This window comes from Euwallacea fornicatus, chromosome 31, assembly GCF_040115645.1.
Source record: "Euwallacea fornicatus isolate EFF26 chromosome 31, ASM4011564v1, whole genome shotgun sequence".
Taxonomy (NCBI): domain Eukaryota; kingdom Metazoa; phylum Arthropoda; class Insecta; order Coleoptera; family Curculionidae; genus Euwallacea; species Euwallacea fornicatus.
In genome coordinates this window covers 1,254,517-1,281,280 of record NC_089571.1, presented here as the reverse complement: position 1 = coordinate 1,281,280, position 26,764 = coordinate 1,254,517, and the positions used below count along the sequence as shown (strand labels likewise).

The window sequence follows — 26,764 nt, the reverse complement described above, 5'->3', positions numbered from 1 at the left end:
GTATCTTGTTGGAAACTCCAACGAAGAGGCATTTTACGTTTCGCAAAAGGCAACATTTGATCCTCCAAGATGTCCCGATATTGGAGTTTGTCCATTCCTCCTTTGACCTCAACAATCGATCCAGGACCGGACCGACTAAAGCGTCCTCAGACCATAACACTGCCACCTCCATGTTTCACCGTCGGTACTTGATGCTATGCGTCGTATCTTTTGCCTTTTGGTCGTCTTACGTAGCGTCTCCCATCTGATCCAAATTGGCTTTCGTCAGTCCAAAGGACAGTGCGCCATTTTTCACAAGTTCACTCCACGTGGTCCCGAGCGAAACGAAGACGAGCTTTGATATTCCTCTTTGATAGAAGGGGTTGCTACCGAGCAACCCTTCCGAATAAACCAACAGCACATGGTGGACGTCTTACCTGGACTTTTTCTGAGATTTTTTTAGTGATTTTACCAACTGCGGCGGAAGCTTTTCGTGGTCGTCCTGTGCTTTCCTATGTTATAGGACTTTTCCTACTACCACGATGAGCAAATATAATCTTTGAGGTGAGACTTGCAAATTTTGGGACTTTTTGAAATATGAACTTGTTTTCCACCACTTTCACGTAATTGGACAATTTCTTGTTGCAAATCCCGAGATATACACTTAGCCTTACCCACGTTTACAGTGGAATAATAGTTCGTTCGCAACTTGTGCAAAACTTTGCAACAACCGCAGATAAACAAGAAACGAGCAAAAAGTCGTTTTTGCCTGTTAAACAAATTAAGGAATTTTTGTGAAATAAATAAATAAATAAATGGAAGATTTCTGTTCGTCACAAACAAAAATTTTATGCATACGAGGGATCCCTGAAAAGACATACTCGAATGACCTACGAAAAATTTTAACGTTTCCAAACTTTTGTCCGCTCCTGTACATCTTCAAATTCTACGGGCATTCCCTACAGCTTTCAACATTTCGATTTTCTACCATCGTTGTCTACCTGCAACTGCCATCGAGGCATGATTATGTTGGAGATGTGGCGGTTTTTCAAAAATTACCCATAGCAGAGCAGCAGCCGCTCCCACTGGAGAACGTAATTTTTTCCAGTGGCGTACGACTGACGGCTTCGGATTTGCTCCTTTCTGCGGCGGATCAGGGGGAAAGACCAAAAGGAATTTAAGCTCATTGGAAAGAGTACTTAACGACTTCACCATCGTTAACTCGAGGAGTGATCACTTTTCATATTGGGCACTTACGCTCGCTTGTAGTCAGTTGTAAGTCTTGTTAGTGTTTTTAAAGACATAAAAATAAAAAGCTAAAATGCAACACCACCTACCTTTTCGAACTGAATCTGCAAAACAAAAATACAAAACGTTAAAAGACAAGCGTGATGCGATGGGTCAGACACTGTCATGAAATGGCGCCCTTTTGCGGTATATAACGGTCAAGCAACTAACTTTCATCTAGAACAATAAAGTCGCGGAAACTCATTTCAGGAGATGATCATTGAATATTATGATTTTACTGAAATTACGTTTCAAATTCACCCCTCCTTCAATGACATTCCTGCGAAGGAACACTATAAACTTATGCTCTAGAATACTCTATAACAACGTTCGTACGCTCAAAAATAAATCTCTTATAAAACCGTTAGACAATCGTCATTTTTATTCAATGACACGTAAAACAAGTCGTTAAAATAATTCAATATTTCTGTTGAATTTTCCTTTAAACTGGCATGCATTATCCTGTTTAACAAAACATAATGATACCGGATATCAGAGCTCTTCTTCGCGTACAGTAAATATCGGAGCACATCAATGTTAGAAGTTAAGGAAACTTTTCATTACGGAAGTTGCAGGAAATATACTGGAAGTTTAAATTGAAGATACTTTTGAATATACAGGGATGCTTAAAAAATAACGATTTGTTAACCACTTGGGGGTGCCCGCATCGTAGGCCTTTCCAGCTTTGTGAGCGTCAAAGTTGATCAGCAACGCCAGTTGCTGTGGAAATAATTAGTCTGGAAAATGATTTTGTTCCTGCAATTTAAAGTCCGGCCCCATCGGTAAGACACTGTCATTAAAGAGAATGGATATTCTATTGAGACGCACTTGCTGAAATGTTGGTGCTATTCTAATAAAGGAGCTTTCCTCAATAATCCGAAAAAGACCTAAGCTCCCACGGAGCGGCCCATATGCATGGAGTATGGAATATAGAAAAAACACTTTTAAACGAAAGTTTTGGGGCTAATTACTTCGCATATAATGGGGACCTTCAAACTTTTCTACGAGCCCTAAGGACTACATAAGGGCACAGCGCAAATCTGATTCATATTTAAATATTTTTGAGGTTGTTAATCTTGAAAACACGATTTAATTCGTAATGTGCAATGAGACATTGAGTTGCAATAAATTTTAACAATCAATAACAGAAAATTAAGAATAAATTTTAACATTTTCGCTAATTTTCGAAAATTCGGTGAATTTCTCTGGCAACGAAATGACGGGACAGCGCAACTTACACGGAAAGAAGAACTGTTATCGACGCGCCGATGCGTGCTGCAGTTAATTTTTCAATTTTGAAGCTGATCGACGTTTAATGCTCGAAACGGTACGGGGTGTTTCAACAAATATAAAAATTCGCGAATTGGTACTAAAACTCTGTCGCCATAAGAAATCGGTGAGTGAAAAACCAAGGGAACTCAATATACCGGAAAATACTGTAGTGTCGGAATTCAATTTATTTCTTTAAACTGTCGGAGGTACCCAAAAAAACCAACAAGTTTCCATTAAAAATATGAAAGACACGATGCTTTCTTTCAGAATCAGAATAAAACAAATTTTTCCGATTACAGCGCCATCTGTGGCGAATCGAAAAAAAAGTTTCAGACAAACTCCAAGTAATTTTTATCGCAAAATTCAAATCCGCAATAAAAAATTAGGGTCGCCATTTGAGATTTCCAAGTTACCCCCGCCCCAACCCCAAGCGGAAGAGTTGGGAAGTCATGGTTAGTGTTACATCGCGGATCCATTCGAGACAAAATACTTTCATTTGAAACTTTTTTCAATTCGATGCGTAATTTTCGAGATATCCCGATTTGTCGGGTTAAATGGACCACCCGGTATACTAGGGAATCGAGATAATTACCAAAGAGAAGAAGATGAAATAGACTGAAATCTATATTCTATCTTATCTATAATCTATAGCGGCATAGTAGTCCGCGTGCGATCTTTTATGTCTCGATTTAAGCGCGACCTCCGGAAGGTTAAGAGGCTGCAGAGTTGATTAAAGCAAAAGAATTTAATAACTCACGAAGGCGTCGTCGAGAGCGCTCTAGGACAAGAACTTCTTAAGATTATTATTGTCTCGGCATAGCTCTTTGCTGTTTTGCCGGTCTCAAGAAATTTTCTTTCCAGATCCAGTGGGAGTTTTTAGAAGAGTTCTCTGCAACAGCTCAATTTAGGAAAGAGTCGACTGGACCACAAAATAACTTTTTTAATTCGGGAAAGTACTTGCTAAAACTAGGAGAAACACTTCTGTGAGCAACAGGTCAACTACAGCAGGGAAACTCGTTCTAAAGCAATGGAACTGTTCTTTTCGATTAGATAAAACATCTACAAATCTACCGAAAAAATCACTTTTTCTCGCACAATAAACACTTTTAACAAAGCGGAAAACTACTTGGTAACTGACTAAAAGGAACTAAAATTGCTTTTACTGGCTAAAAATAAAATCTTGAGCTGATGGTTGATCCACCCGACAAGAAATGTACGAAAGCAGCTGACGAAGGAAAAAACTAGATTTTAGTTCTTTATGTATTTTCTTAATTACCGTGTATTTTGAAAAGTATATTCAATTTTCCCTCTTGACTTGTTCTTTCAACTTTAGCACCGAAGCTCGGCTTCTATCGTAATACTTAAGCATTTCGAGATATTTGCTGTAAAAATCGAAAATCTGGGAGACCCGGTACACCTAACACTTAATGAAACAATTCCAATCTTCAAAAACTGACAGGAAATCATACTTTATCGGAAATAATGCCATTTAAATTGTGATATTTACAATATTTTCTTGTAGAGTTGTAAATTTTTTGGTACAAGGGACGCACAATTAAAACTTTCACCATGTGTGGTTAAAGATCCTCCAAACCTTCACATATTTTCTTATGTAAACGAACCAAATTCGAGTTTCCACAATTGACACTAGTGATAAAATTGATATATTTCGTAACTAATGCCGAACTCCAATAAAATAGGCAACTGCGCTTGCTCCATAATTCGATTTGCAAATAAGACCATGAACAACAACGTTCACCGGAGATCTGCAGAAAGAAGGTGCAACAGGAGGAACATGTTCAAATCTGAAACGCTTCTTTGTTATGCCTTTATTTTACAGGGTGTCCCAAAGTTACAGTGAAATTTCTTAGATACAGCGTCATTTGTGTCTTCAAATGTCCATCTCGTCCGACTTTTCAAATTTTGAATTGTGCTAACTTCGGCGAATGACATCCAAATTTCTTCAGAAATGACTCACATGAGTCAGGTAAGTGAGCTCTTCAAGATACAGCTCGACTGTATCTTGTGAAGTTTTTCGGATACAGCGTCGTTCCAATTCAAAATACGATTTTCGACCTGAGATGGTCGAGTGCGCCTCTGACGACCTACGTCAAAAATGTTCGTCTTAAGTGATTCACATCGTCCAAACCTACCTAATGGGGACGGTGCTGAACGGTCGCGATCGTGGATTCCTTCTATGTGGATATGTCGCCATAACCATGGTGAATATCACGTAATTCAACATTGGAACAATTGCTGTTGTTCACTATGCCCCTTGTGAACTCAAAAATTTATTACCGACAAAGCATTAACGCTCATCTTTGCACCTTACGATTTGTCAAAATTGTTTATGCGTTTGTTCTCGTTACCATGGAAACCACAGCGCTTGTTTCCACGGCCCGCTCTGTTAAAACGTCGAAAATAATTTTACGCGGTAGCGCACGTGCGCGAGAATTTAAAACGGAGATTTCCTCGAAGATTTCTTATTTTAGAGAGATGAAACAGCCCTTTTTACGCAATCTTAAGCGCTCTTTTATGTTTCGAAACAGTACACAATAAAAAACGAAAAAATTGTAGGGTAAGGGCGGCTTCAACCCCTTAGCGTCAAGGGGTGAACTTTTGACCAATAATACACAAGACTGTAAGGGACAATCGTATCGAATTTTAAAACAACTGGACAACCAACGAAAAAGTTATTAAAAAAAAAAAAAAAAAATTTAAAGCCTAACTTTAACGCCCTGTACATTCGTCACTATTGAGACTGGCAAGGTGCGTTACGGGAACTTGTCGCACTCATTTTTGATGTAGAATCACCCTCGTTTCCGGACACCCTGTACATCGACTATTGAATCGACTGCGGAATTTAGACGCTGTCTTATCCCGCAGTTGTCCACCTGGTGAGAGAATAAGGACCGCCAATTTACGGCAGCGGCTGGGAATTCTCTCGAAATTCTCATTTCAACATTTCGATGATGTAAAAGAATGCCGAGGTGAGCCGCGGTTAGTGCGCATGTCCCGATTAATACGCGACGCGTATTGATGAGGTAGTACCGTACTTAGGTTTCAATATTGAAATAAGATGTATTGACAAGGACCCTTTGAGGTACCAAAGAATTTACAATTACTGAGTTTTCACTATAAACTGGCATTCAATAAATCGCAACACAACAGAGCGCCAAACCGTACCAAAACTATAACTTACTTCGTGAGTTCCGCACAATTCTCGATCAAGCAACGTACAGCTATACCAAGCTGATTGATAATTTCCCTTTCGTTTTTCTTAAATCGCTTGATCGAATTTGCGATGTATACTGGATTCTGAATTTTGTCTACATAATAAGGAAGAATTGCTTCCAAAATCACCTAGGACAGGTAACCGTTGTTTCAATTTCCATTTCCATGCCGCATGTTACATACTTACCAGCATTTGGTAGCCGCGACGGCTCTCAGCCGAATACGAAACCACCATGACGCACATGGAAATGCAATCCAGAACCGTCACGTCGTTGTCCTCATCGTGGTAACAGAAGTCTATTGCTCGTACGGGTTCCTTGACCAGTTCGGCAATGTTTAGTGGGTCGGGTGATGGAGTCTCCAGGCTGAAACGTGAGTAAATCACTTTCAATTAGTGCGCATGGACGAGTTTGTGGTTCGCAGAGAAATTCGTCGTTAATCTACGGACTTTGAACAATTACCACTTGTCACATACCTCAGCAGTAAATTGAACAAGCAGCTGGACTGAATCTTATGGGCATTCCCGTATGTTCCCTCCTCATCCGTGTCCAGCATGGCAGATACGGACCCGAACATTTGCAGGATAAATGGCTTCCTATTCATGGTATAAAATTCCTTCACTGCATACTCTATAGTGGTGGTCACCAGTTTGTTAGTCTGGTGGTTTGAGTAGATCTTCAGCAACGTTGGCATTATTAACAGGTACCTAAAATGGTAACGAACATCTTATAAGTATCTACACGTATCGGAAAAGCCGAAGGATAATTGCATAAAGAGATTGCAGTTCTTCTGGAATTAATTAGAAAATATAGTTATGCATTTATAGTGTTTAATGCACAGCAACAATTAAGTTTTTTTTTTAAATAGATTTCTAAATTACGTTGCTTCATTCACAAGTCGTAAATTCAAAAGTCTAATAGAAAATTTGGCCTCTGTGGTTGTTAATTACAGTCCTGTTCCTGTGGTCCATACTCAAAACGATATCGTCGATTTCCGCTTGTGATATCTTTCCCCATTCTTCTGGCAGTAACCCCCGGAACCGAAAGGCATCGTGATCGTTGGCCATATGTGGCAAAACTCTGCTTCGAAGCATGTCCCGGACATGTTCAATTGGACGGAGATCTGGCGGTTGTGCTGGCCGCGGCAAAACGACGATTCCTTCGCTGGTCAACCAATCTGTCACAATACCTGCGACATGTGGACGAACATTGTCGTGCATGAGGTGAAAGTCGTGGCCAGCAACGCCAGCAAATAGTCGGACTGCAGGGTCAAGAATGGTATCGATGTAATGTAGAGCTGTTAGGAATCGATTCGGAAAAACGAGGTCAGTTCTACCGTTAGTCATTGTTCCGGTCCGCAATTTAACCGAACTCGCACCTTTTATGATAACCGATGTGCCCATGGTGGAGTTCCAGAGACGAACACCCTGCTTGCGTGAATGCCGTGGTGTATGATAGACATGGTGAGGAAAATGGGTCTAAAGACGTGTCTAGTTTTTAAAGTATCTAGAATTTCTTGGAGAACACGTTTTCAATAGAGTATGGATCTTTCGGATCTGCTGTACAGACGTATTAACATCAATCGCATTTAACTCACCCGTTCGTGGAGAAAATGTTCTTAAAATGGAAGGCTGCATTTATGTAAGTAGCCATGACATATCTCAAGATGCAGGCATCCTCTGAGTGTAATATGAGGGCTCCATTCAAGACGTTGACGAACAAGTGTATGTCTCCAGAATAGGCGAAATTTCCCGCCATAGCTTCGAACATTCTGGCAATCAAGCGAACCCACATGAATTTATGCAGCACGTCCAGACCTAACAATTCCTTGCCCAATGGACCACTCTTGTACAGGTCAAGATCAGATTCGAGCGCCTTGCGGGGAAACGACGGAAGTTTCATCAGTTCTTCATGTAGAAACACTACTCGCTGAACTACCTGCAATGCAAGTGATTATCTCTAAGCATGTATAACGTGTAGTTCACGTACGATAAGTTCGTTCTAAAAGAAAAATGAACCAATTCTGAACCGTCAGAAACGCGCTCATTACACAGGTCGGTGCCCGTTCTGTGTGTACAGAGTGATTTATTATCAATGGGACAACGAAAGCTGGAGATATTACACGGTAAATTGTGACGATTGAAGAAACTGTCTTATCCAAAGATGGATAGTTTCGGATATATTTTTTTAACAATTTTCTCCCAGTATTGTGAAAATATCTAGGTTAGATACTGGAAAATTTTCCAAGTTACGTTTTTCTAGGTGATGAAGAACATACGTTCTGCAATTTCCACGTAGCTAGTAGAGGGCACCACTTACGGACAGTTTAATAGAATTCCAGTTAATAACGTGTTACCCTGTATGTGTAATATGAAATTTGATTCAGAATCTGAAAGAGGAATCATTTTCATTTTTAAAAAAATTTCAATGGCCACATTTTAGTTTGAAGATATTACGAACTGTACCTTAACTGAAGACAACCAAATCTCAAACTATTTAGAAGTTTATACAATCTCTTAGGCGAAACTGGATCTTTTCGTCTGAAATGTACCAACAATGCTTCGAAAGTGTTTTGGTTGAGCAAGGAAAGGGAGTTTTGGTTGGAGTGACCGAAAATCCAGATATAAGTAGTCGCCTTTCAAGTACTGCGACAGGCGAACTCATCTTACGATTTAGAGAATTTTGAAGAAAGAGAAACTCTATCCACTTCATTTTACTCTTGTAAAAGAGGTGCTGCCTCGAGACCCTCCTGCTCGTGTACGTTTTGCCCATTTTGTAGAACAGGAACCCAATAATCATAGTTTTTTAGAAAAAATCTTATTTACTGATGAGGCGAAGTTTACTCGGGGTTTTTAACTGGAGAAATAACCATTTGCGGGTCTCTGAGAGTTCCTATTGAGTGAAAGCAAAGCGGTTCCGACATTTAAACTGAGTATTTACTGCGGTGTGATTGGACCTTTTGAGCTGCTTTCCAATTTTAATAGGCGATTTTGCGTAAATTTTCTTCAGCAAGATGTGGCCGATTGAAAAAAAAAAACATTTTTCAATGTTCAGTGCTTAACAATTTATTTTAAATACCGTCTAGAGTTACTAGATGGCGCAACAATCGTCAACAATAGGGCTCTTTCTTCTGTAAGATGCTTTGACAGATCCGCTCGTTTCAATAGGATCTATTACGCGTTTGAGGAGTCTTCGTGATGGCTTCGGTTTTTCTGGATATCGAATACCGAATGTATGATATAATCCGGTTAATACTTTGTTACATTCACCATAGGTAATAAATATATTGAGATAATCTTCGTTTGAATAATTTACGAGTGCTGTCATACTTAAATTCCGGCGAGCAGCGCCACCTAGTAACTCTAGACGTTATTTAAAATAAATTATTCTCGAAAATCGTGGAAATCAGGTATAGAACACTGTACACGAAAAATATTCATAATGTTCCACAGAATCGACATTTGTGACGATATATAGGGTGTTCCTTTTAAAATAGGCGAGTTGACATTCATTTCTGGTATGACCCGCAGTGGTATTTCCATGAAAATATTTTTAATCAATAGATCACCTCCACTTTAGTATGATGCCCAAGTTTCAAATTCTTCCTAGTCACAGCTTAGAATTTACGGTTAGTGGCCCATATTCGTTGAACACCCTGTATTGTATTGCCAACGAATCCAAAGAGCTATCAAAAAACACTCGATTTCCTTTGATTTCAATCAAATAAGCGTATTTCCTTTTGTTTACTTGCTATTTTGTATTATTTATATTTCAGCTCATATTGTCTTATCCTTAATGTGTTATTCTTGTTCTATTAACTGTCCGATGAGCACTTTGGAGACCGCTCTAAAATTTTAAGCACTAAATCTCCTGTTTTTCGCAAATTGTAGTGGTAGAAAACTATTATCTACAACTTGTATATAACGACCCTTTTGCTACTATGAGGGTCAATACATAAAAAATACTGGCTATTATAGAGCAATCAACATTTGTCTTTTGCTTGGATGATTTGAAGCTAAATTTCTTGCGTTCAAGTGCGGCCCTAAGAATAGATAGAAATTTTAATAATAATCGTCATCTGGAAAGTTTACAAAATCTGAATTTTCGTATTGGGAAATATTCCAGGAATCATCAGGATCCAGCAGTTTTAGCAAAAACTCTCGCAAATGTCTGTTTAGTTTTGGATTATGTCTAATTTAAAATTATTTCTCTGTGGTTTAAAACTCCCTTTTTGTATATTTGGACTCAAGAAATTGCAAATGCAATGAAAGCAAACAGAAACTTGCAATGTAAGCAAGATAATTTTTTTCGAAAATACATTTTTCGTTCCAAATTGGCGGTCTTATTCGGTAACACAGCTCTGTTTCCGATGTTACTTGTAATGGAAAGTCTTGAAAAGAAGGCAATTTCTTACCATGTCGACGTTCTTCAATATGGCCCACGTTAGTAATACTTTACCGCTTTCGACAAACTTATGGACCAATTCTTGCTTTTGCAATGCGTAGAACGCTTTATCAGGCTCCATGTGAACCAATTCAAGTTGGGGATATTGAGATCGCTTAAAGAAGTAATAATCTCTCACATAAGCAGAGGGATTGCGTATCTGATCTGAAATTTTTGAACACGTAATTTCTAGGGCAATAGAAATGAGAGTCGACAACGTACGAGTCTTGTAGTCGACGAGGAAATACTCATCATGTTTATTTTCTTCGATGCCGAAGAAATCCAGAGCTTCTCGAAGTATCTGGCAAAATTGCGTATCTTCCTGCACAGGGAACTGTGACGGGATGCCTCCTGCATCTGGATCTGAAATCAGTCCCATGGCAAAAATTTCGAAGTCCACCCAAACAACTTTTTGTTAAGTACCTTGTGGGCCATGGACGATAATTTTCTTGGCCGAAGGAACGTTAGCCGTCAAAAGAATGGAGGCATCGCACTGCTCCTTCCTTAAAATCTGCTTCAAATCTTTGAACATGATCCCGTGAACACTGTGGACCACCATCCAAAGTAGCGACAAGGCAGCCCCGATTAGTTGTTGTCCTTCTTCGTGAGGACTTCGCACATAGAACATGACATAACCAATAATATAGTTGTAAAGAGCAAATGCAGCTTGTTGGGGTAGCTTCGGAATGAACCTTATGAGATGTCTGAGATTTTTGAACATTTCTTCTTGCTTGTCCCTGGTGAGTCTCTCCAAAACGTATCTGAAAGGTGCCTTTGCAGTCGCGAAGCGTGAAGTATAGATAAAAATTTCACCTTAAGAACAATGCACTGTCTTCGACTAGGCAGGTCCAGATTACGGAATAAGCTACCTCGTACACAGCGCAACCGTCAAGTGACACAGCTGCATCATCCAGGAGGTTAATAATGGATGTAACAGCAGCGCAAAGGCACGAAGGAAATAGCGAATGAGCGGAATGTAAATGATGTCCAGTATTTCTGATTTGACCACCTTCGTTTTCTTCGTTATCACCTAATAGAAGATATAAAAAATGACACAGGGTGATGCAGTGATATTATATTTTTTTTTTTATGATTCATGGCAACTGGCTACACTCAAACTCTCCGATTTCGTACACTTCTAGGAGAACATAGAATATTTTAATACTTGATATTACTTAATATTTTAGATTTAGGAGAGTTCATTTTAATGATATTACCGTGTGCACATTCAAGTAACTTAAATTTTACGTGTGTTGTTATAGTTACGGTAACGTGTGCCCGTTACTTCTCTACCTCCTTTCACCAGTTTAATAAGGAAAGATATTCCGGGAATACATCACTTTTAATCTTACGGTTTAACATTTCAAACCTAAAGTTAAAAGTTGGTCTTATCTAACTCTTCGATGTTAACGATATTTGCTTAATCCGTGATAAACAAGGACATGCCGCTTATGCTTGCAAATGAGAGTGCTTTAAGGCCGCTTTCCTGCACTGGCCAAATAAATATATCTCACACAATCTACATCATAAATAAATATTTCACGTGTCAAGATCCATCGCTCTCTTTTGCTGAAAACCAGTGAGCGCAATCCTCACCATCTTCAGGATGTTCTTCTCCAGTGGTGTGATACAAACTGGGCTCGTGAGCGGCCTGCATGGTGATGGGAATTGTAGTTATCAGAAAATTTTCTCTTTCCTCTCGTTTTTTGTCGTCTTGTGCTTGCAAAGCCATTTTTATTAGTTCTGTTTGCTGCTTCTTTCTAGTTTTGGTTGCTGTTACAAGTGACCGCTGCAAAACGGATGGTAAGGAAATAAACCTACTTTCACAATATCACCACGTATTCCTTACATGTCTTTCCTGATCAATGGTCACTTCCTCTACTTTGGTTTTAACTAACAGCTCCCACGGGGAATCCACCACATCCAGGCACTCTATACCAATCTTCGGAGACGGTAATGTGAACTCTATCCCAGGAGGTGGTATTTTGAATAGTGAATGGGCGTTTTCTTCCATTCGGGGCCACACTTGGAAACGCATCTTCCATAGAACTTGAAATCTATAATTATCAGATTGTGATATGAAACTGTTTGGCCCAGAGCTACTTAACGATAAATAAATATTAACTGAAGCTATATTGCGTCAAAGAGTATGACCGAGGATCTGCTGGATATGCAGGATGTCTAAAGGCAGTTCAGATTTTTGGGAATTCCGAAGCTTGACAATATCGTATGATGAAGGGTTTGTCATGATTTCGAAGGACTATCACGAAACGGTATTTAATAGTCGTTGGTGGAAAGATTTACTGCCAGTAAAGAAAGGCACATCGTCTGAATATCCTGAGAAGTCACATCTGGGAAATTACCAGCTGGAAGGTTCCATACTTTCAAGAAACAACATCTGGCAGCTGTAAGAAGTGAAAAATCCACGTTCACCAAAATGTCAACTTGACGAAATTCTGGATACTGGGAGTGTCTGTGACGATAAACTCAAATATTTACTTAGTTTTTTGCTTAATGTCAGAGGGAGCCACATCCAGATTTAAGTCACCGTAACTCTTAGTATTTAAGATGTTCTAAGCATTAAGAATAATTATTTTTAGACCCGTTTTTCCCAAAAAGGCTGCTCTCAACAACAATTACCAAGAGTTCTGAGTATTAGTTCTAAGTACGACACTGTATGTGGCGCCCTCTAAGATTAAACAAAAAACTAAGTAAATATTTGAGTTTCTCTTCACTGGCACTGCCAGTTTCCAGAATTTCGTCAAATAGACATGCAATCGAACAAAAATGTAGTCAAAATCCAAACAACATATTTTTTTGAAGTCCTTTATCTTAGGAACCAAGCCGACACAGGCCTATGCCCGTATGAGCTTTTCTTCTTAAAATTAGTGAAAGATTCACTCTTCAAAGTGCGTACTCGATAAACACCCTGTATACGGTGTTTAAACTATTTAGGACGTTATAAATGCGCGAGAGTGTATGGGGATCTTCTAAACGGTTATACGAAAGATTGTTATTTTTCGAAATCACGGATCGAGGATTGTTATCAAAAACGTTGCATGAAAATGTAATGCAAGACTCACCGAAGAATAGAATTTATTCTAGCAGCTGGTTCAGCATTCGTCAAACCGTGCTGCATTATTTCGGTTGCATGGGACGGAGCTTTAACGGAAGCTAAAATGGAATTTTGAAAAATGGAAAATTTCCTCAAAGCTACGTAGTATGGCTTACCCAAGATAAACAAAGACGCGGCTGCGGCAGCCACTTCCTGATTTATCTCGAGGAGGAGTTCCCATGCTACGGGTATAATGTCGATGAAGTTGTCTTCAGTTAAAATAACGGCTCCTTTGAGGAGTGCTGCCAGAGGAGCGTGGAAAACGTCCTTAACTTGTGTTTGGATATATTTCAAAATCGGTGGAGGTTCTGAGGGTTTCGAATCGTCGACATGTTTTGAAGAACCGTTACCACCGTCTGAGTCAGCTATATCCCGCGATGAATCTTTGGAAGCTAACTTGCTGGCCTGAGAACCATCTAAAGTCTTGTCAATTCTGAAAAAAACAAAAGAAATGATCTTGTTTAAGGGAACTTTATTGCAGTGCGAGATGTCTCGAAGTGGTGGTAGCAGGTAGATATAGCAATAAATAATTTCCCAGGTGTTTGCAAAAATATAAATTTATGCCTACCGCCCATGTTAAAATTGACTACCCAAAGTCCTTCCTTACCTGTCTCTTTTCCCAACGCTATCCTTCCTTCTAATCGGGCTCACTTGAGAACTGGTCTGGTCCGACACCTTTCTATTGTTCTTATCTTTCTTGTGAGATTTTTTCTTTACTTCAGCCTCATTGGTAAACTTGTCATCAATGACGCCGAATTCTTCCCCGTATATTTTCCTAACGGCCTTTACGAGCCTGGAACATCCCCTCATTACCCGTCTGTGACAGAAGGGATGGCAAAAATCTTGATGACTGCAGTAATAGTAGAGGCTATTTGGAATTTGCACCATTACCTGGGAAAGTAAGAATTACTTGATAACTACCATGGATGAAATCTAAAAAAAATATTTTACCACAAATCAAGGGAAGAAATTCACTTCCGAGTTAGATGAAGGGTGGCATATACCCTTAAATATGTGTTATTATTGTCATTAAACCACCCATTCATTTATCGAGGCAAAGTATACAGCTGTCTTTGGTCATAAACGAAAAAGCACCCTCATGGTAGAACAAAAGTAAATCAACCCTGATGGTAAAAAATTATGTCAACCATCTGGGCTTTGTGCTTTTGCGCAAAAAAGCATTTATGTCTGTGTATACAGGGCGTTTCAGAAACATATTACCAAACTTTAAGAGGTTATAAAGAGCGATAAGTTAAGTCATTTTACCTTATAAACATATATCTGGAAATGAGTCGTTAAGGCACTAGACAAAAAAATCGGAGAATAAATTGAAACCAAAGTATTTTAACGCATTAATTTGTCGACATAATTGTTTATAATTGTAATTGTTAATAAATTTTCGTTTCGGTTCGTCAATGTGCATATTAAGAATATTTTGAAAAAATCAAAAAGCGGAAGAATTTAATACTAAAAAAATGAACTTAATCGTGTCAAATCAATCATTTAGCAATAAAAATCTGGAAAAGCAGATATTTTAAAAACGATGAAACTTTGTATAAGAATAAATATGGTTTTTATGGATTCAGGACGACCTCGTCTACTCCTCATTGAAAATTTTTTATCCCTCTACCAAACACCCTGTATATTCTCAGTCTCGATGTTGGCTAGCCTCCGCTGCGCTTCGTCTATGAATTTACATCATTGGTCGAGAATAAGCTAGTATTTCTGCTAGATACACGACATACTATTGCATCGAACACTTTTCAAAAATTGTATGCGGAAAAGTATCACTTTTCGCACTTGTTTACGTGTAATCAATAAAATTTTCTACACTGAGTTCCAAAAGAAGTGGCTCGCACGACTTTTGCCACATTCGAAGTTTCATATCTTCATACCAGTTATTTGAGTTCAATAATTTTTTCGATACTTCATAGCCCGAGTCGTTGACTGTTAATATAAAGAAAAAAACGAATTTCGTTTCTTCATGGAAATTAATGGAAAAATTGAGATTCGAGTTTTTTACCATTTTTTAAAGCCACTTTGCACATGAATACAGCATTCGTGTTAAAAACCCTATAAAGTGCCCTTTTCGGCAAACATTATGTTTTTAAATTCATTGTTTTACCTTTAAAATTGTCGAAATTACAGCATTTTTACTGGAACCCTGGATTTAGCAAAAAAAATTAATTCCCTCTGATACGGTACTGAATTGAACGTATGTACTTGACGTTTCACATTATACAGTAAGAAATCCTTTTAACGCAGCGCGTAGAAATCTTTAAAAGTACGGAGAAACTTGAAGGGCGGGTGCTGGTCGCCCTCGAAAAACAACCCCTCAAAACGAACGCTTTATGAAGCTACAGGTTTTACGTAATCGATTTAGCATTGCAGTGGAGGCGCGACAAAATGTCCGTCAAGCTCGAGGTATCACAGTTGACGAACAAACTGTTTCCAGAAGTCAGCAAGAAATAAATGTTATACCAAGAAGGCCTGCAGAAGATCCGAAATTGTCTCCAGAACACTGCTAATACAAAGAAGCTTCGTTACAATCCATGGAAAATGGAACATTCGAAAATGACCCCTGTCTTATTCACAGATGAATCAAGGTTTTACTTCCATATGGTAGATGGTTAACGAGTGTTGTTTAAAGAACGCTAGAATTTTAATGGACAATCAACCAATGGTCTGGATTAAAATTTCGATTAGCGGAAGCACACCGCTTCATCTTTCCTCTCCTACAGCGCAAATCTACATTTACAACATCCAACAGCAGTATGTGCAAACGTATGCTGAGTTAGCTGGACCTAATTTCATCCTAATGTATGGTAATGCCAGACCACATGTAGCAGAAATCGTGCGAAACTTCATAGAAACTGCTGGTACCAACACATTGCAATGGCCTGCGCCAAATCCAGATATGAACCCCATTGAACATCCATGGAACGACTTAGGGCACAAGGTGCGTTCTCGCTATAGGTCTCCATCAACTCTAGAAGAAACGAGTGATGAATTAGTTGAAGAGTGGAACGTTATATCAGACATGTCGTGCTAAATATAATTTCCAGTATACCGAGAAGATTAGAATCTCTAAGAGTTGCTAGAGGTGGCAATACCCGCTACTGAGTTTATTTAATTTGGGGATTTTGCCTTGCTTGCAACCCAATTTTTCAGCAAACACGTTAAACTAGTGTCTTTGGTGTTCAGAGTACATTGATTTGGATTGGATTCTTTGCTGCTAGCTTTCTTGCTTTCTGATCCCGACCATTAGACAGTGGGCCGAATGTGAATGGACGAGGACGGGGTACATGCTAACGCAGGTATTTACTGGACACGGAGTGTTTGGGCACAGAATAGGAGTTGAGGAGAGCGACGGATGCTGGTTTTGCGAGATACCGGGAGTCGCGGATACCCCGGAGCACACACTCTGGTGATGTCCGGAGTGGGAGGCTGAACATACCGAAGCTGGGAGGGCGGGAATCAACCTGGACAGAGGGACGATTGGCAGCGGGCTGGTGGACAGCGAGAGGAAGTGGAAAGTATTCCTGCGCATACTATATAGGATTGTGTGCAGGAAGACTGAGAGGGAGCTTATAAGGGGGAGGAGGGTGGAAATGTAGAGTGCAGGTATTGCGACTGGGCGCCCCGAAGAAATGCCGATCGGGCGATACCGGGGCCATAAGGAGAGAGGGGGTGGTTTTAGTGGGTAGGCGGGCGGAAGCTCGAATTCCACACTACCCGACCCTGTTGGGCCGGGTGTCTTTTGAAGATTTCCACCTCCCTGGGGCACATAAAAAGCTTACTTGCTTTCTAGTAAAAATGCTGTAATTTCGACAATTTTAAAGGTAAAAGAATGAATTAAAAAACAAAATGATTGCTAAAAAGGGCACTTTTCAACAACATTTAAAGATTTTTAACACTAGTGCTAAATCATGCACAGAGTGATTAAAAAAACGATAATTAACATGCGTCTGAATTTTCCCTTTAACTTCCATGGAGAAAGAAACAGAATCCACTACTTTTCCTTGCATTAATAGCCAGCGAGCTGGGCTATGACTCGTCGGAAAAATGATTGAATTTGAATGACCGATAGAAACGCTATGAAGCTTCGAAATTTATAAAAAAAAATTGGGTGAGCCACTGTTTTTGGAACTCGGTGTATATTATGCACCTTCAACCAAGGCATATTTTTAGTAGTATCGTCGCTCTCATTGCTGTCGCTGGGGCTTTCCGGAGGCTGTTCGTCGCTGAGAACTCCTGGCGATTCTTCACCGCTCACTTCTCCAGTGATTCCAGGTTCCGAGGTGTCGCTCCGATCAGAGAGCGAGCTCACTTTTCTCTTTGATTGTATGGAATCCGTCCGTTTTACGGACTCGGGAATCCTCCCTTGATATAAATAACCACATGAACAACGAAAGCTTCATTTGAACGGCACCTAAAAGACATGCAAGGCTGATGTGCGATTAATCATTGTTCATTGCAGGTAAGAAGCATTTTTCTTGCAATTAATTTAATAAGATCAGTCCGGCGTTAAGCGACATTATTGCATAACACAATTTATTGCTGCTTATGCGTAAGTCAAAGGAAGCGCATCATTTGCTATTGGTTCTCTTTACGTGTTTCAACATTCTTCAAGAGCATTAGAAAGCAAACTATCAACACTAAGTGGCTGTAGTTATCATAAAACTAAATAAATATATCGAACATCAATGTCACAAACCTGCCCACATTCTTACATAACATTCTGTACAAAGGCGTTTAAAGAATTCGTGTAGCAATTCAAAATGAAATGAAGTTGCCCTTTCAACTTTTTGAAAGTGTGGAGTTGTCGAGTCGAAAGCAGGTTGACATAATGTTGAATAACGACATTCCAGATAAATCATAGACATGAACGTAGGTACTTCTCAGAACTTACATTAACTTCTACAGAACAGAAACTAAGGATAAAACTGAGGCGTTAGAATGTAAAGGAAGTTGATGACGTGTATGTGATTCAGCATGGGAAAATTCTTCAACGAATTAATGGGCAAAGTTTTTTTGAGGGGGAGGAAGAGGATGATGAAGAGGAGGATGAGGATGAGGATGAGGAGGAGGGTGAGGATGAGGATGAGGATGAGGATGAGGATGAGGATGAGGATAAGGATGGGGATGAGGAGGAGGAGGATGAGGAGGAGGGGGTAGCGCTCCATATGCTGTGCAATTCAACCGCAACAATCCCTACAGGTGTGCGACGCGCTATTTTCAAAAATGAGAAAAAAGCAAAAAATACACCTCAGACGTATACAGGGCGTAGCGTCTCCGGGCCGTAGCATTATCTTCCCCGCTCGTTTGCAGGCGAAATGGAATAAAAACGTTTTGGAGGTCCTTTGGTGAGGGAATCACGTGTGAAATTTGAAAAATGTTCTTCGCGCCGTTCGCGAGATATTTTGAAAAACTTTTTTAAAGTGGGCAAACTTGTTAACCTTAACATTTTCCTCAGTTAAACCACCGGCGGTAAAATCATGTATTTAATAGTATTATCGAACAGTAAATAGACATTCCTAACTCTACTTCTATATCAATAATTGTTCCAATAATTCCAACTGTTTTCAATTTAATATCATTTAAATGTATTTAATTTTTCTGCAGCTGCGTGGGACGTTTTTCAAGAATCTTTAATAAATTTAATAAATATAGAATTGTTTTCACAAAACTCCTTTGCATAATGTCACATGTTTGTTGATGACTGGACTGTTACGTTTGCAAGACCACCCTGAACTCACAGCATCAGGGACATCGTTTTCTGGTCGAAGTTGATCAACAATAACAATGTTTTGTTGATCTTTCCACCAACTAAATTGATACCAGACGAGTTAGGACCAACTGACAACGAGCCACTGTACGAGCTCAGTGGTTCGGGTAAGTCCCCGCCAGAACACTAAATGAGCACGTGCCGATTCTAGAAGGTATTTCCCGGGAATCAGAATGTCTGAATCTTCGAGTAACTAGTCAAAAAAGCCTCGCAACCTTCCTTCCCAGTTCTTAAGTACCAATTCAAGAACCTCCAGGCAGGGACGTACTGCTCTCTGAAGGCGTTTCTCACATATCTGGTACTCGATATTGAAAAAAGTGACCATTAGACGGGTACTTTTACGACGCGCTTTTATACAGGGTGTTTCCTAAGTACGGTACGTAACTTCGGGTGCGTGTTCTACAGCTAAAATAAAAGTAATTTTGTTATGTAAAATATATCTAAAAAATGCTTCGTTGCGGAAGTACAGGGTGTGAAATTTTCTTTAAAAAATTACAATTTTTTAAATATCTCCGAAACTACTTGAGACATTTTAATGAAATTTTACGTGGTTTTTAGAGTTAGCAACGGTGCAAATCAACAAAGAAATTCGCATCTTCATACAAGCATTTCTTCTCTTAAGAATAATAAAAAAGAATGAAAAAATTTGGCTACAATATTTTTTATATATTTACTCGAAAACGCGTCCTGCGAAAAAAAAAGTCGAGAGACCTCTCTTCTTCCAAAACGAACACATAATTAAAAAAGGAACTAAATATTGGAAAAGAGCAGTGGCGTACCACATTTTTCCTTTAAACTATCCAGCAATTATCCTGCCCGCACGCCACTGGTTACACAATAGCCACTGTTTTTAGCGTAAAATACGCACTCTCATCCCCCGCAAAAGTTCATTAAAATGTCTCGAGTAGTTTCGGAAATATTTGAAAAATTGTAATTTTTTAAAAAACCAGAAGTTTTCACACCCTGTATTGCCGCAACAAAACATTTCTGGGATATACTTTGTATAACAAAATTACCTTTATTTTAGCTGTAGAATGCGCTCCCGAAGGTATGATCCGTACTTAGGAAACACCCTGTATATACGACACGCTTCCTTAACGTCTCGTAAAGATGCCCCAGTTTTTAGTGCCGCAAAAGGGAATGACCGTACTTCCCCGCACCAAACGACCCTTTCGTTGGTCGAGATGGTATTCTCACAGGACTGTGCTGGGAAATGGAAGCTGCTCTACAGGGGCGTAGCTTAAGTTCTAGAAATACACATCAATCTACTAACTAACTAAACAGGCCCCATGTCTTAGCATCGCAATAGACAATAAGGTTGCTGGTGGTTTAATTGAAAAAAATATCAGGGCAGTATTATCAGTTTGCAGATTTAAGCGAAGCTTCTTTCAAAATGTCTCGCAAAGAACGTTTTTCATAGTTTCCTCGGGAGTTTCTCCTCATCAAAGATATCGTTAAAAAACTCTCACGCAAATTTCCCCTCAAACGAACAGGCAAGATGACGTTAGACGGTATTGGGTTTATCTGGGCGTACCCGTGGTCGGTGCGGCGACACCCTGTATAACACATTTACGCTAAGTGTGCAGAACCTCCTTTACGGCTACTGAGTTCGCTCTCGTCGGGTTCCCGAAACGGACACTCCGCATAGGTCCGATTTGCTAAAGATCCAACAACTATGCATTTGCTAAAGCTAAACGTCCCAGATTACGACAAACTAAATGTGCATATCAATCGAGAGATAATGGTGGAACTGAAAGCAACATTCATGGTGCTAAGAGTCGAAGGAACCAACGTAAACTGTAATACTCGACAACCCAGCACTTTTCTAATTCAAGCTAACTCTCAAGCGGCAGCCATTACGGAGGGTCACTTTATTATCGTATTGCTCCTTACACTCGATCTCCATATCTTTCCCTTCTTTAGTACCTCTTCGTAATTTTAAACTACGTCTCTTAAACGAACCTCCGCTAGTCGCAGCAGTGCCCCGACGCAACAGGTATGGACGTCCCTGGTTCTTTTTGCCCACTTCCTCCGAATTCATACCCGTCTATTAACAACACAAACATTATTTCATGAAAAAGTGTACAGCAAAGCTCCAGAATTAACAATTTCACACCTGACATAAATCACGTAGCTTAAGACATCTGGCGAGTTATGGAACTTGACGGTACCACCCTGTAAGTGTTTACCAAGAGGCGGTAAAATTCACGAGTGAAGTGTGTAGAAATACCGTCAGCAGGGAAAGACCGACAGCTAATTACTGTCAGTTAGGTAATTATTGACTTGGCAACATAATCCTCGAGGGTAACCAAATTTCTCGCTTCAGAATGGTATCAAGTGAGTTCAACCACTTCCTAACTCACCTGCCTCCCAGTTTCATTCGAAACAATTACTCCTGGTTTAAATAATAAAAATATACAGGGTGTCTGTGAAAGTTCCGTGCAAAATCCTGCTGCATACTCCTGGGGCGGGAACGTGGTGATTTAACCTGATTTGTCTGATCCAAAAGTGGACGGTTTTCGAAATACAGGGTGTCCAAGTTAAGATAAAAAAATCGAAAAAAATTTAATGGCTTCGTTGGTGACGCTGCTATCTACACAAAATGTCGCATCGGGGGGTTTTTAGGGGTGAGAAATCAGAACCCGTTTACATTTTCGATGCACGATTTAGAGGGCGTTGTCGATGAACTACCTTTAAAGGGCATCACTTTTTTTATCGCCCGGTATAAAAGTTATTTGTGACTAAATTTGTGTTTTTCTAAGAAAAAAAGGATCTCTGGGTAGAAGTCTCTACATGTCAGGACCAACGGTAATTGCTCATAAGCCTACATATTGGTGGACTTGGCCAATTCCGACCTGTTCTATGTTACATGCGTGGGTTGTCAACTTTCATCTAGTTAGTGAGACTTGAGGGCTGTATGGACGCCACCGCGAAGGGACTGTGGGCAGATTTCGCACATGGCCCCGGGGCGTGAGAAATCTTTGTTGCATCGGCCAGGCCTCACGAAAATCATTAATTCTCGATGATGATCGCAAAAACCTTTTAAGGTTTTGTATTTCCATCATTTTGCATGAAACAGACACGCCGGACCGTGGGAATCGGTCTACGGCAGTTCTGATTGGCGCGTACGTAGGCGGAGGGAGGCTGAATTTGGTCGCCGCCACCGTCGAAACCAAAAAAGTCTCAAGAATTTTCCAGGCAGTTTTTCCCGGATTCTCTTTTCGACCACACGGAAATAACCTCACTCCATTTTTTTCGTTATATTCTTCAGTTGTACAAGCCAGTGCGGTTCTGAGCAATATCCAGTTATCAAAATAAAGTGTAGATGTTAACCGAATTACAAAGATTAATTCGACATAAAAAGTCAAAATGGACCCTCGCCATCAGTTTCTCGTCGTTTCTTAAAATGTCCACTGAATTTTGACTTCGTCTCCGCAAATCCTCTTCGTTATTCACGGCCGTTGAGCATACCATAGACTTTAAAGTCCCCCATAAAAAATAATCAAGTGGAGTTAAATCGGGGGAGCGTGGTGGCCAGATCACCGGAGCATCATTTCCTCTACCGATCCATCTGTGTGGGCATTGTTGATTCGAATAGTTGCGAACACCTTTGCTAAAATGTGGCGGAGCACCGTCGTGCATACGCCACATGTCTTGCCGAAGTTGTAGAGGTAGATTGTCTAATGAATTTGAAAGTGCATTTTGAATATGGTCCAAATAATCTTGACCGTTTCAGTGAGGAGGCAAAACCACTGGACCGATAATTCAACTGCACGAATAGTTAATCGGCTAGAGATGCAGCAAACTTTCAAAATCAAATATCTCAAGGAAGAGTGCTTGTAGGGACTTCTACCAAGAGATTTTTTTTTCTAACATACGTAACAACACGTTTATAAAAAAAACACAAATTTGGTGTTAAATAAATGTTATACCGGGCGACAAAAAAAGTTATGCCCTTTTAAAGAGGGTTCATCAACGCCCTCTGCATTGTGCATCGAAAACGTAAACGGATTCTGATTTCTCACCCCTAAAAACCCCCCGATGCGACATTTTGTGTAGAGAGCAGCATCACCAACGAAGTAATTAATTTTTTTCAATTTTTTAATCGTAACCTTGACACCCTGTATTTCGAAAACCGTCCACTTTTGGATTAGACAAATTAGGTTAAATCATCATGTTCTCACCCCAGGAACACGCGGTAGGATTTTGTACAGACCTTTCACAGACATCCTGTATAATACAAAGCGAATTTACAATACAGGATGTGCCAACTAAAACGAAACAGAGCTGTTTTTATGGTTGATAAAAGAGTTAAGCAAAAATGCTCGGGCACGTCATCTTTAGTGTGGGGGAGGAAATTTTTTTATTAGATATTTACGGTGATTGCCTTCACTCCCTGAACGGAGGATGAACCACCCTTAAAATTTTAAACGGGGAGGGGGCAAGTGATACATGAAATTAAAGGCTTTTTGAAGGTCTTTATGGCGATACGAAAATTTCTTACTTTGCAGCAGTCGCTGATGAGCATATAAGAAAGTGGTAGCTATCAGGTAGTTGTCTTTTGAGACGGATATGACTATTAGAACTCCACCACATCAGAAATTTACTTTGAAAATGGGTGGAAGACGTTGTTCCATAACACAGGAGAATTATCATGATTAGAATAGACCTAAATGGAGCGTAAATCGACATTATTGATCAACAATATCCTGATCCTACTGACCTGCATGGTAACGGTAGTGTTGCTGCTAGCTTCAGACTCATCAGGCTCATGAAGTACAAAGCTTATTTTTCGTTCTGTCTGCCCAAGAGCTAAAAATGAAATCATGGCTTGAGGCAACAATGATGCCAGAAAACGGCTCCTGATATTTTCTATTAACATCTACAGAGAAGCATTTTCAATTTTTACTTGTCTGTCAATTTACTGCCTAGTTACTTCCAATGCCCTTTTTACTCATAGAATGACTACTATTACCTCCCGGGCCTAGTTAATTATTTCCACCCATCGAGTGCGGTAAACTTACTTTACCAAATATCATTTCTAATATCGAAAATGTCCATTAAGGCAACGAGTAATTATTCTATATTGATTTACAAAAATAAGTGATCATCAACTTTTAACCTAAATATATGCCAGCACTGAACTATGGCATAACTCCATTTCTGACTGTAATTTCAGATCGCCCTGTATTTGGATAACCGCTCAGGTAGTCATAACGCTATCGAATTTATATGATTCTTCAAGCATTATTTGGTTAAATGCTGCATTGCCCGACTTTATCATAACTTAATCGACTCAGTTAATCTAATAATCTCTTACGGTTTCCGAGACCTCAATGGTCACACTAATATTTGGGATACCCTGTATCTGTATAGATATAGATATGACTGAAAAATTTTACTTGGATCTCTGTCTCCAGCTATGCTTTGCAAACTTTGTGCAGATGTCTGGGAGTGTCCCATCGAAGACAGGGCCATGCTCCACCTGCGGTTCGCCTCTTTGCTGTAGTACTTTTCCCACGGAGGAGGCCTCTCTTTGCCTGTAGTCAACACATCGGTAGAGGCTCTAATAGGTGCTTAGAACTATAAAACCGAATCGTTTTTCAACCAACCTGCAACTCGTGAAGACTTGGGCAAGTTCTGATAGGTCTCTCGCAGAAACGCAGTGATTTCTTGAAGAAGGACGCAGGCTATCAGTCTTAAAGACATTGGACAGTTAGATCCGTAAGAATAGACGCTCGCGTCATCTAGGTAGTCTTCTTCCTCGTCCTGAATTTGTAGTTCTTTTTGTTTATCTGGGTCCATTACCTGCAAAAACGTATACACTTTTACGTGGTACCTTCAAATTAATGGTACATGCCTGAACCACCAATTGCATGTTTGAAAATACTAAGATTTGATCTAATTCAACTCTGTATATTCAAAAGGTGATAATATACGGTGCGTGGCTGAATTCAGAAAAAATTTTAAAAAAACTTACTGCACACACTACGCTAAGCTCACTACACTTATCATATTGCATTACTTTTGATAATACAGGGCATTAACTGAGTACATGTACTTATTTCATAGGAGTGAATCTTTAACTGATTTTATCATAAACAGTTCTTGTAAATGTAGGTCCGCAACGTCTTCGTTTAAGAACTAGAGGGTGTTGAAATTTAAATTATTATTATTATTATTTTTTTTTATATATTCAGATAGAGATTTAACTATCGGAAAAAATGGTAAATGCATAGAAAATAATGTATGTCGGAATAGAAGGGTAATTTCCTTTGAAAGCCATGTTCAGGAATTCAAAATTCACTCGATTAATGCTGTTGATTATATTAAAAGGGCAACAACGACGCTCTGACCTCTAGTTGGTACAGAGTCACTACTCTATATTCCTAGAACGATAGCAATGAAGTGGTGATCCGGGACCAGCTCACTGTATCACACTGACGGTCTCACCCATTTTTTCTCCGGGGGCATCAGTCCTTTCCACGCTATCTTCTCTTATCTCTCCCCCTGGCCCCGTTCCACCCGACCCAGTGGTATTTCACGCGCTGGGTCTGTTCTTTATCCAAACCTAAACGAGGAACCCAAACCCGCCAGCCGCCCGTAACCCATATCCTGCTGGTTGCTGAAAACTCACCATCCACCCTTAACAAATCAAGAGGTCCCTTTATCTTAACTATTTATTATAGACCCGTTGAGGCGCCGATGTATATAAGCCATGTCGGAGGTGGCCCCTTTTCAACATTTATTATAATAATAAATAAATTTTGATGATGTTAATAACTTTTATAAAATCAATTTTACCCAAATCATGTTAATTACAAACCTGTTTATCTTCAAAGCGGTTACTTCTCAAACATCTTCCAAGGGTGCCTTATTTCAACAGAAGTAAAAGTGCAATAAGCTCATTAATACAAAAGTGGCATACAGTGTTGCGCAAAAAACTTAGGGCCAATTAAAATGCGATGGAACCCTGTATGTGGTGCCCTCTAGTAGTGATCAAAAAGTTAAGGCGATATTTGGATTTTGCGTCATAAAAAAAATTTATACTAAATTTTGTCAGATTATTACATCTCTGTACGAAAATATAAAAAAAAATAAATAAAAAAATGAAATTTCAACACCCAGTAGTTCTTAAACGAAGACATTGTGGGCCTACATTCATAGGGACTTTTTGTAATAGAATCAGATAACGATTCATTCCCTGAAATAAGTACATCTACTGAATCAACACTCTGTATACTGGGGTCCAATAAAGTTATGAGTTTTTAAATATAGAAAAAGGGTGGCGAAGAGCGCTTTCCATAGTCTATCCAGAAATTTTTATTTATAGCGCCAGTAACGTCTTGAAAATTAAGTTCTGCGCAATATTTTATTGCTTTTCCCGAAAAATTCAGAAAATCAAAGAAAAGTTTTAAATCTTGACACCCCGTACACAGGTATATTAGGAAAATCTTAATACAGGGAGTTTGTAAAAATTCTATATAAAATCTTACCACATATTCCTGGATTGAGGACATGATGATTTAACCTAATTTGTCTAATCCAAAGGGGACGGTTTTCGAAATACAGGGCGTTGAAGTTAAGATCAAAAAATTGAAAAAAATTAATTACTTCGTTAGTAGTGCTGTTATCTACACAAAATTT

General features: G+C 39.5%; 1 protein-coding gene across 12 annotated transcripts in view; it reads right to left on the bottom strand.

Annotated features, from left to right (window-relative positions):
• unc80 (unc80, NALCN channel complex subunit) overlaps nt 1-26,764 on the bottom strand; it is a 108,566-nt gene that overhangs the window by 31,412 nt on the left and 50,390 nt on the right. For 9 of the 12 annotated variants that reach the window (XM_066298639.1, XM_066298640.1, XM_066298642.1 and 6 more), the window contains 19 exons: nt 24,730-24,925; nt 24,520-24,657; nt 23,841-23,929; nt 21,011-21,164; nt 17,498-17,712; nt 13,937-14,220; nt 13,446-13,762; nt 13,298-13,388; nt 12,064-12,271; nt 11,811-12,003; nt 11,028-11,244; nt 10,638-10,975; nt 10,437-10,577; nt 10,186-10,379; nt 7,369-7,709; nt 6,248-6,478; nt 5,960-6,137; nt 5,741-5,901; nt 1,317-1,331 (listed from right to left, as the gene is read on the bottom strand). In XM_066298639.1, the coding sequence (XP_066154736.1) occupies nt 1,317-1,331; nt 5,741-5,901; nt 5,960-6,137; nt 6,248-6,478; nt 7,369-7,709; nt 10,186-10,379; nt 10,437-10,577; nt 10,638-10,975; nt 11,028-11,244; nt 11,811-12,003; nt 12,064-12,271; nt 13,298-13,388; nt 13,446-13,762; nt 13,937-14,220; nt 17,498-17,712; nt 21,011-21,164; nt 23,841-23,929; nt 24,520-24,657; nt 24,730-24,925 (3,701 nt within the window). The remainder of the gene's footprint in view (nt 1-1,316; nt 1,332-5,740; nt 5,902-5,959; nt 6,138-6,247; nt 6,479-7,368; nt 7,710-10,185; nt 10,380-10,436; nt 10,578-10,637; nt 10,976-11,027; nt 11,245-11,810; nt 12,004-12,063; nt 12,272-13,297; nt 13,389-13,445; nt 13,763-13,936; nt 14,221-17,497; nt 17,713-21,010; nt 21,165-23,840; nt 23,930-24,519; nt 24,658-24,729; nt 24,926-26,764) is intronic. The other 3 variants (XM_066298650.1, XM_066298649.1, XM_066298648.1) reach the window with 1 other exon arrangement.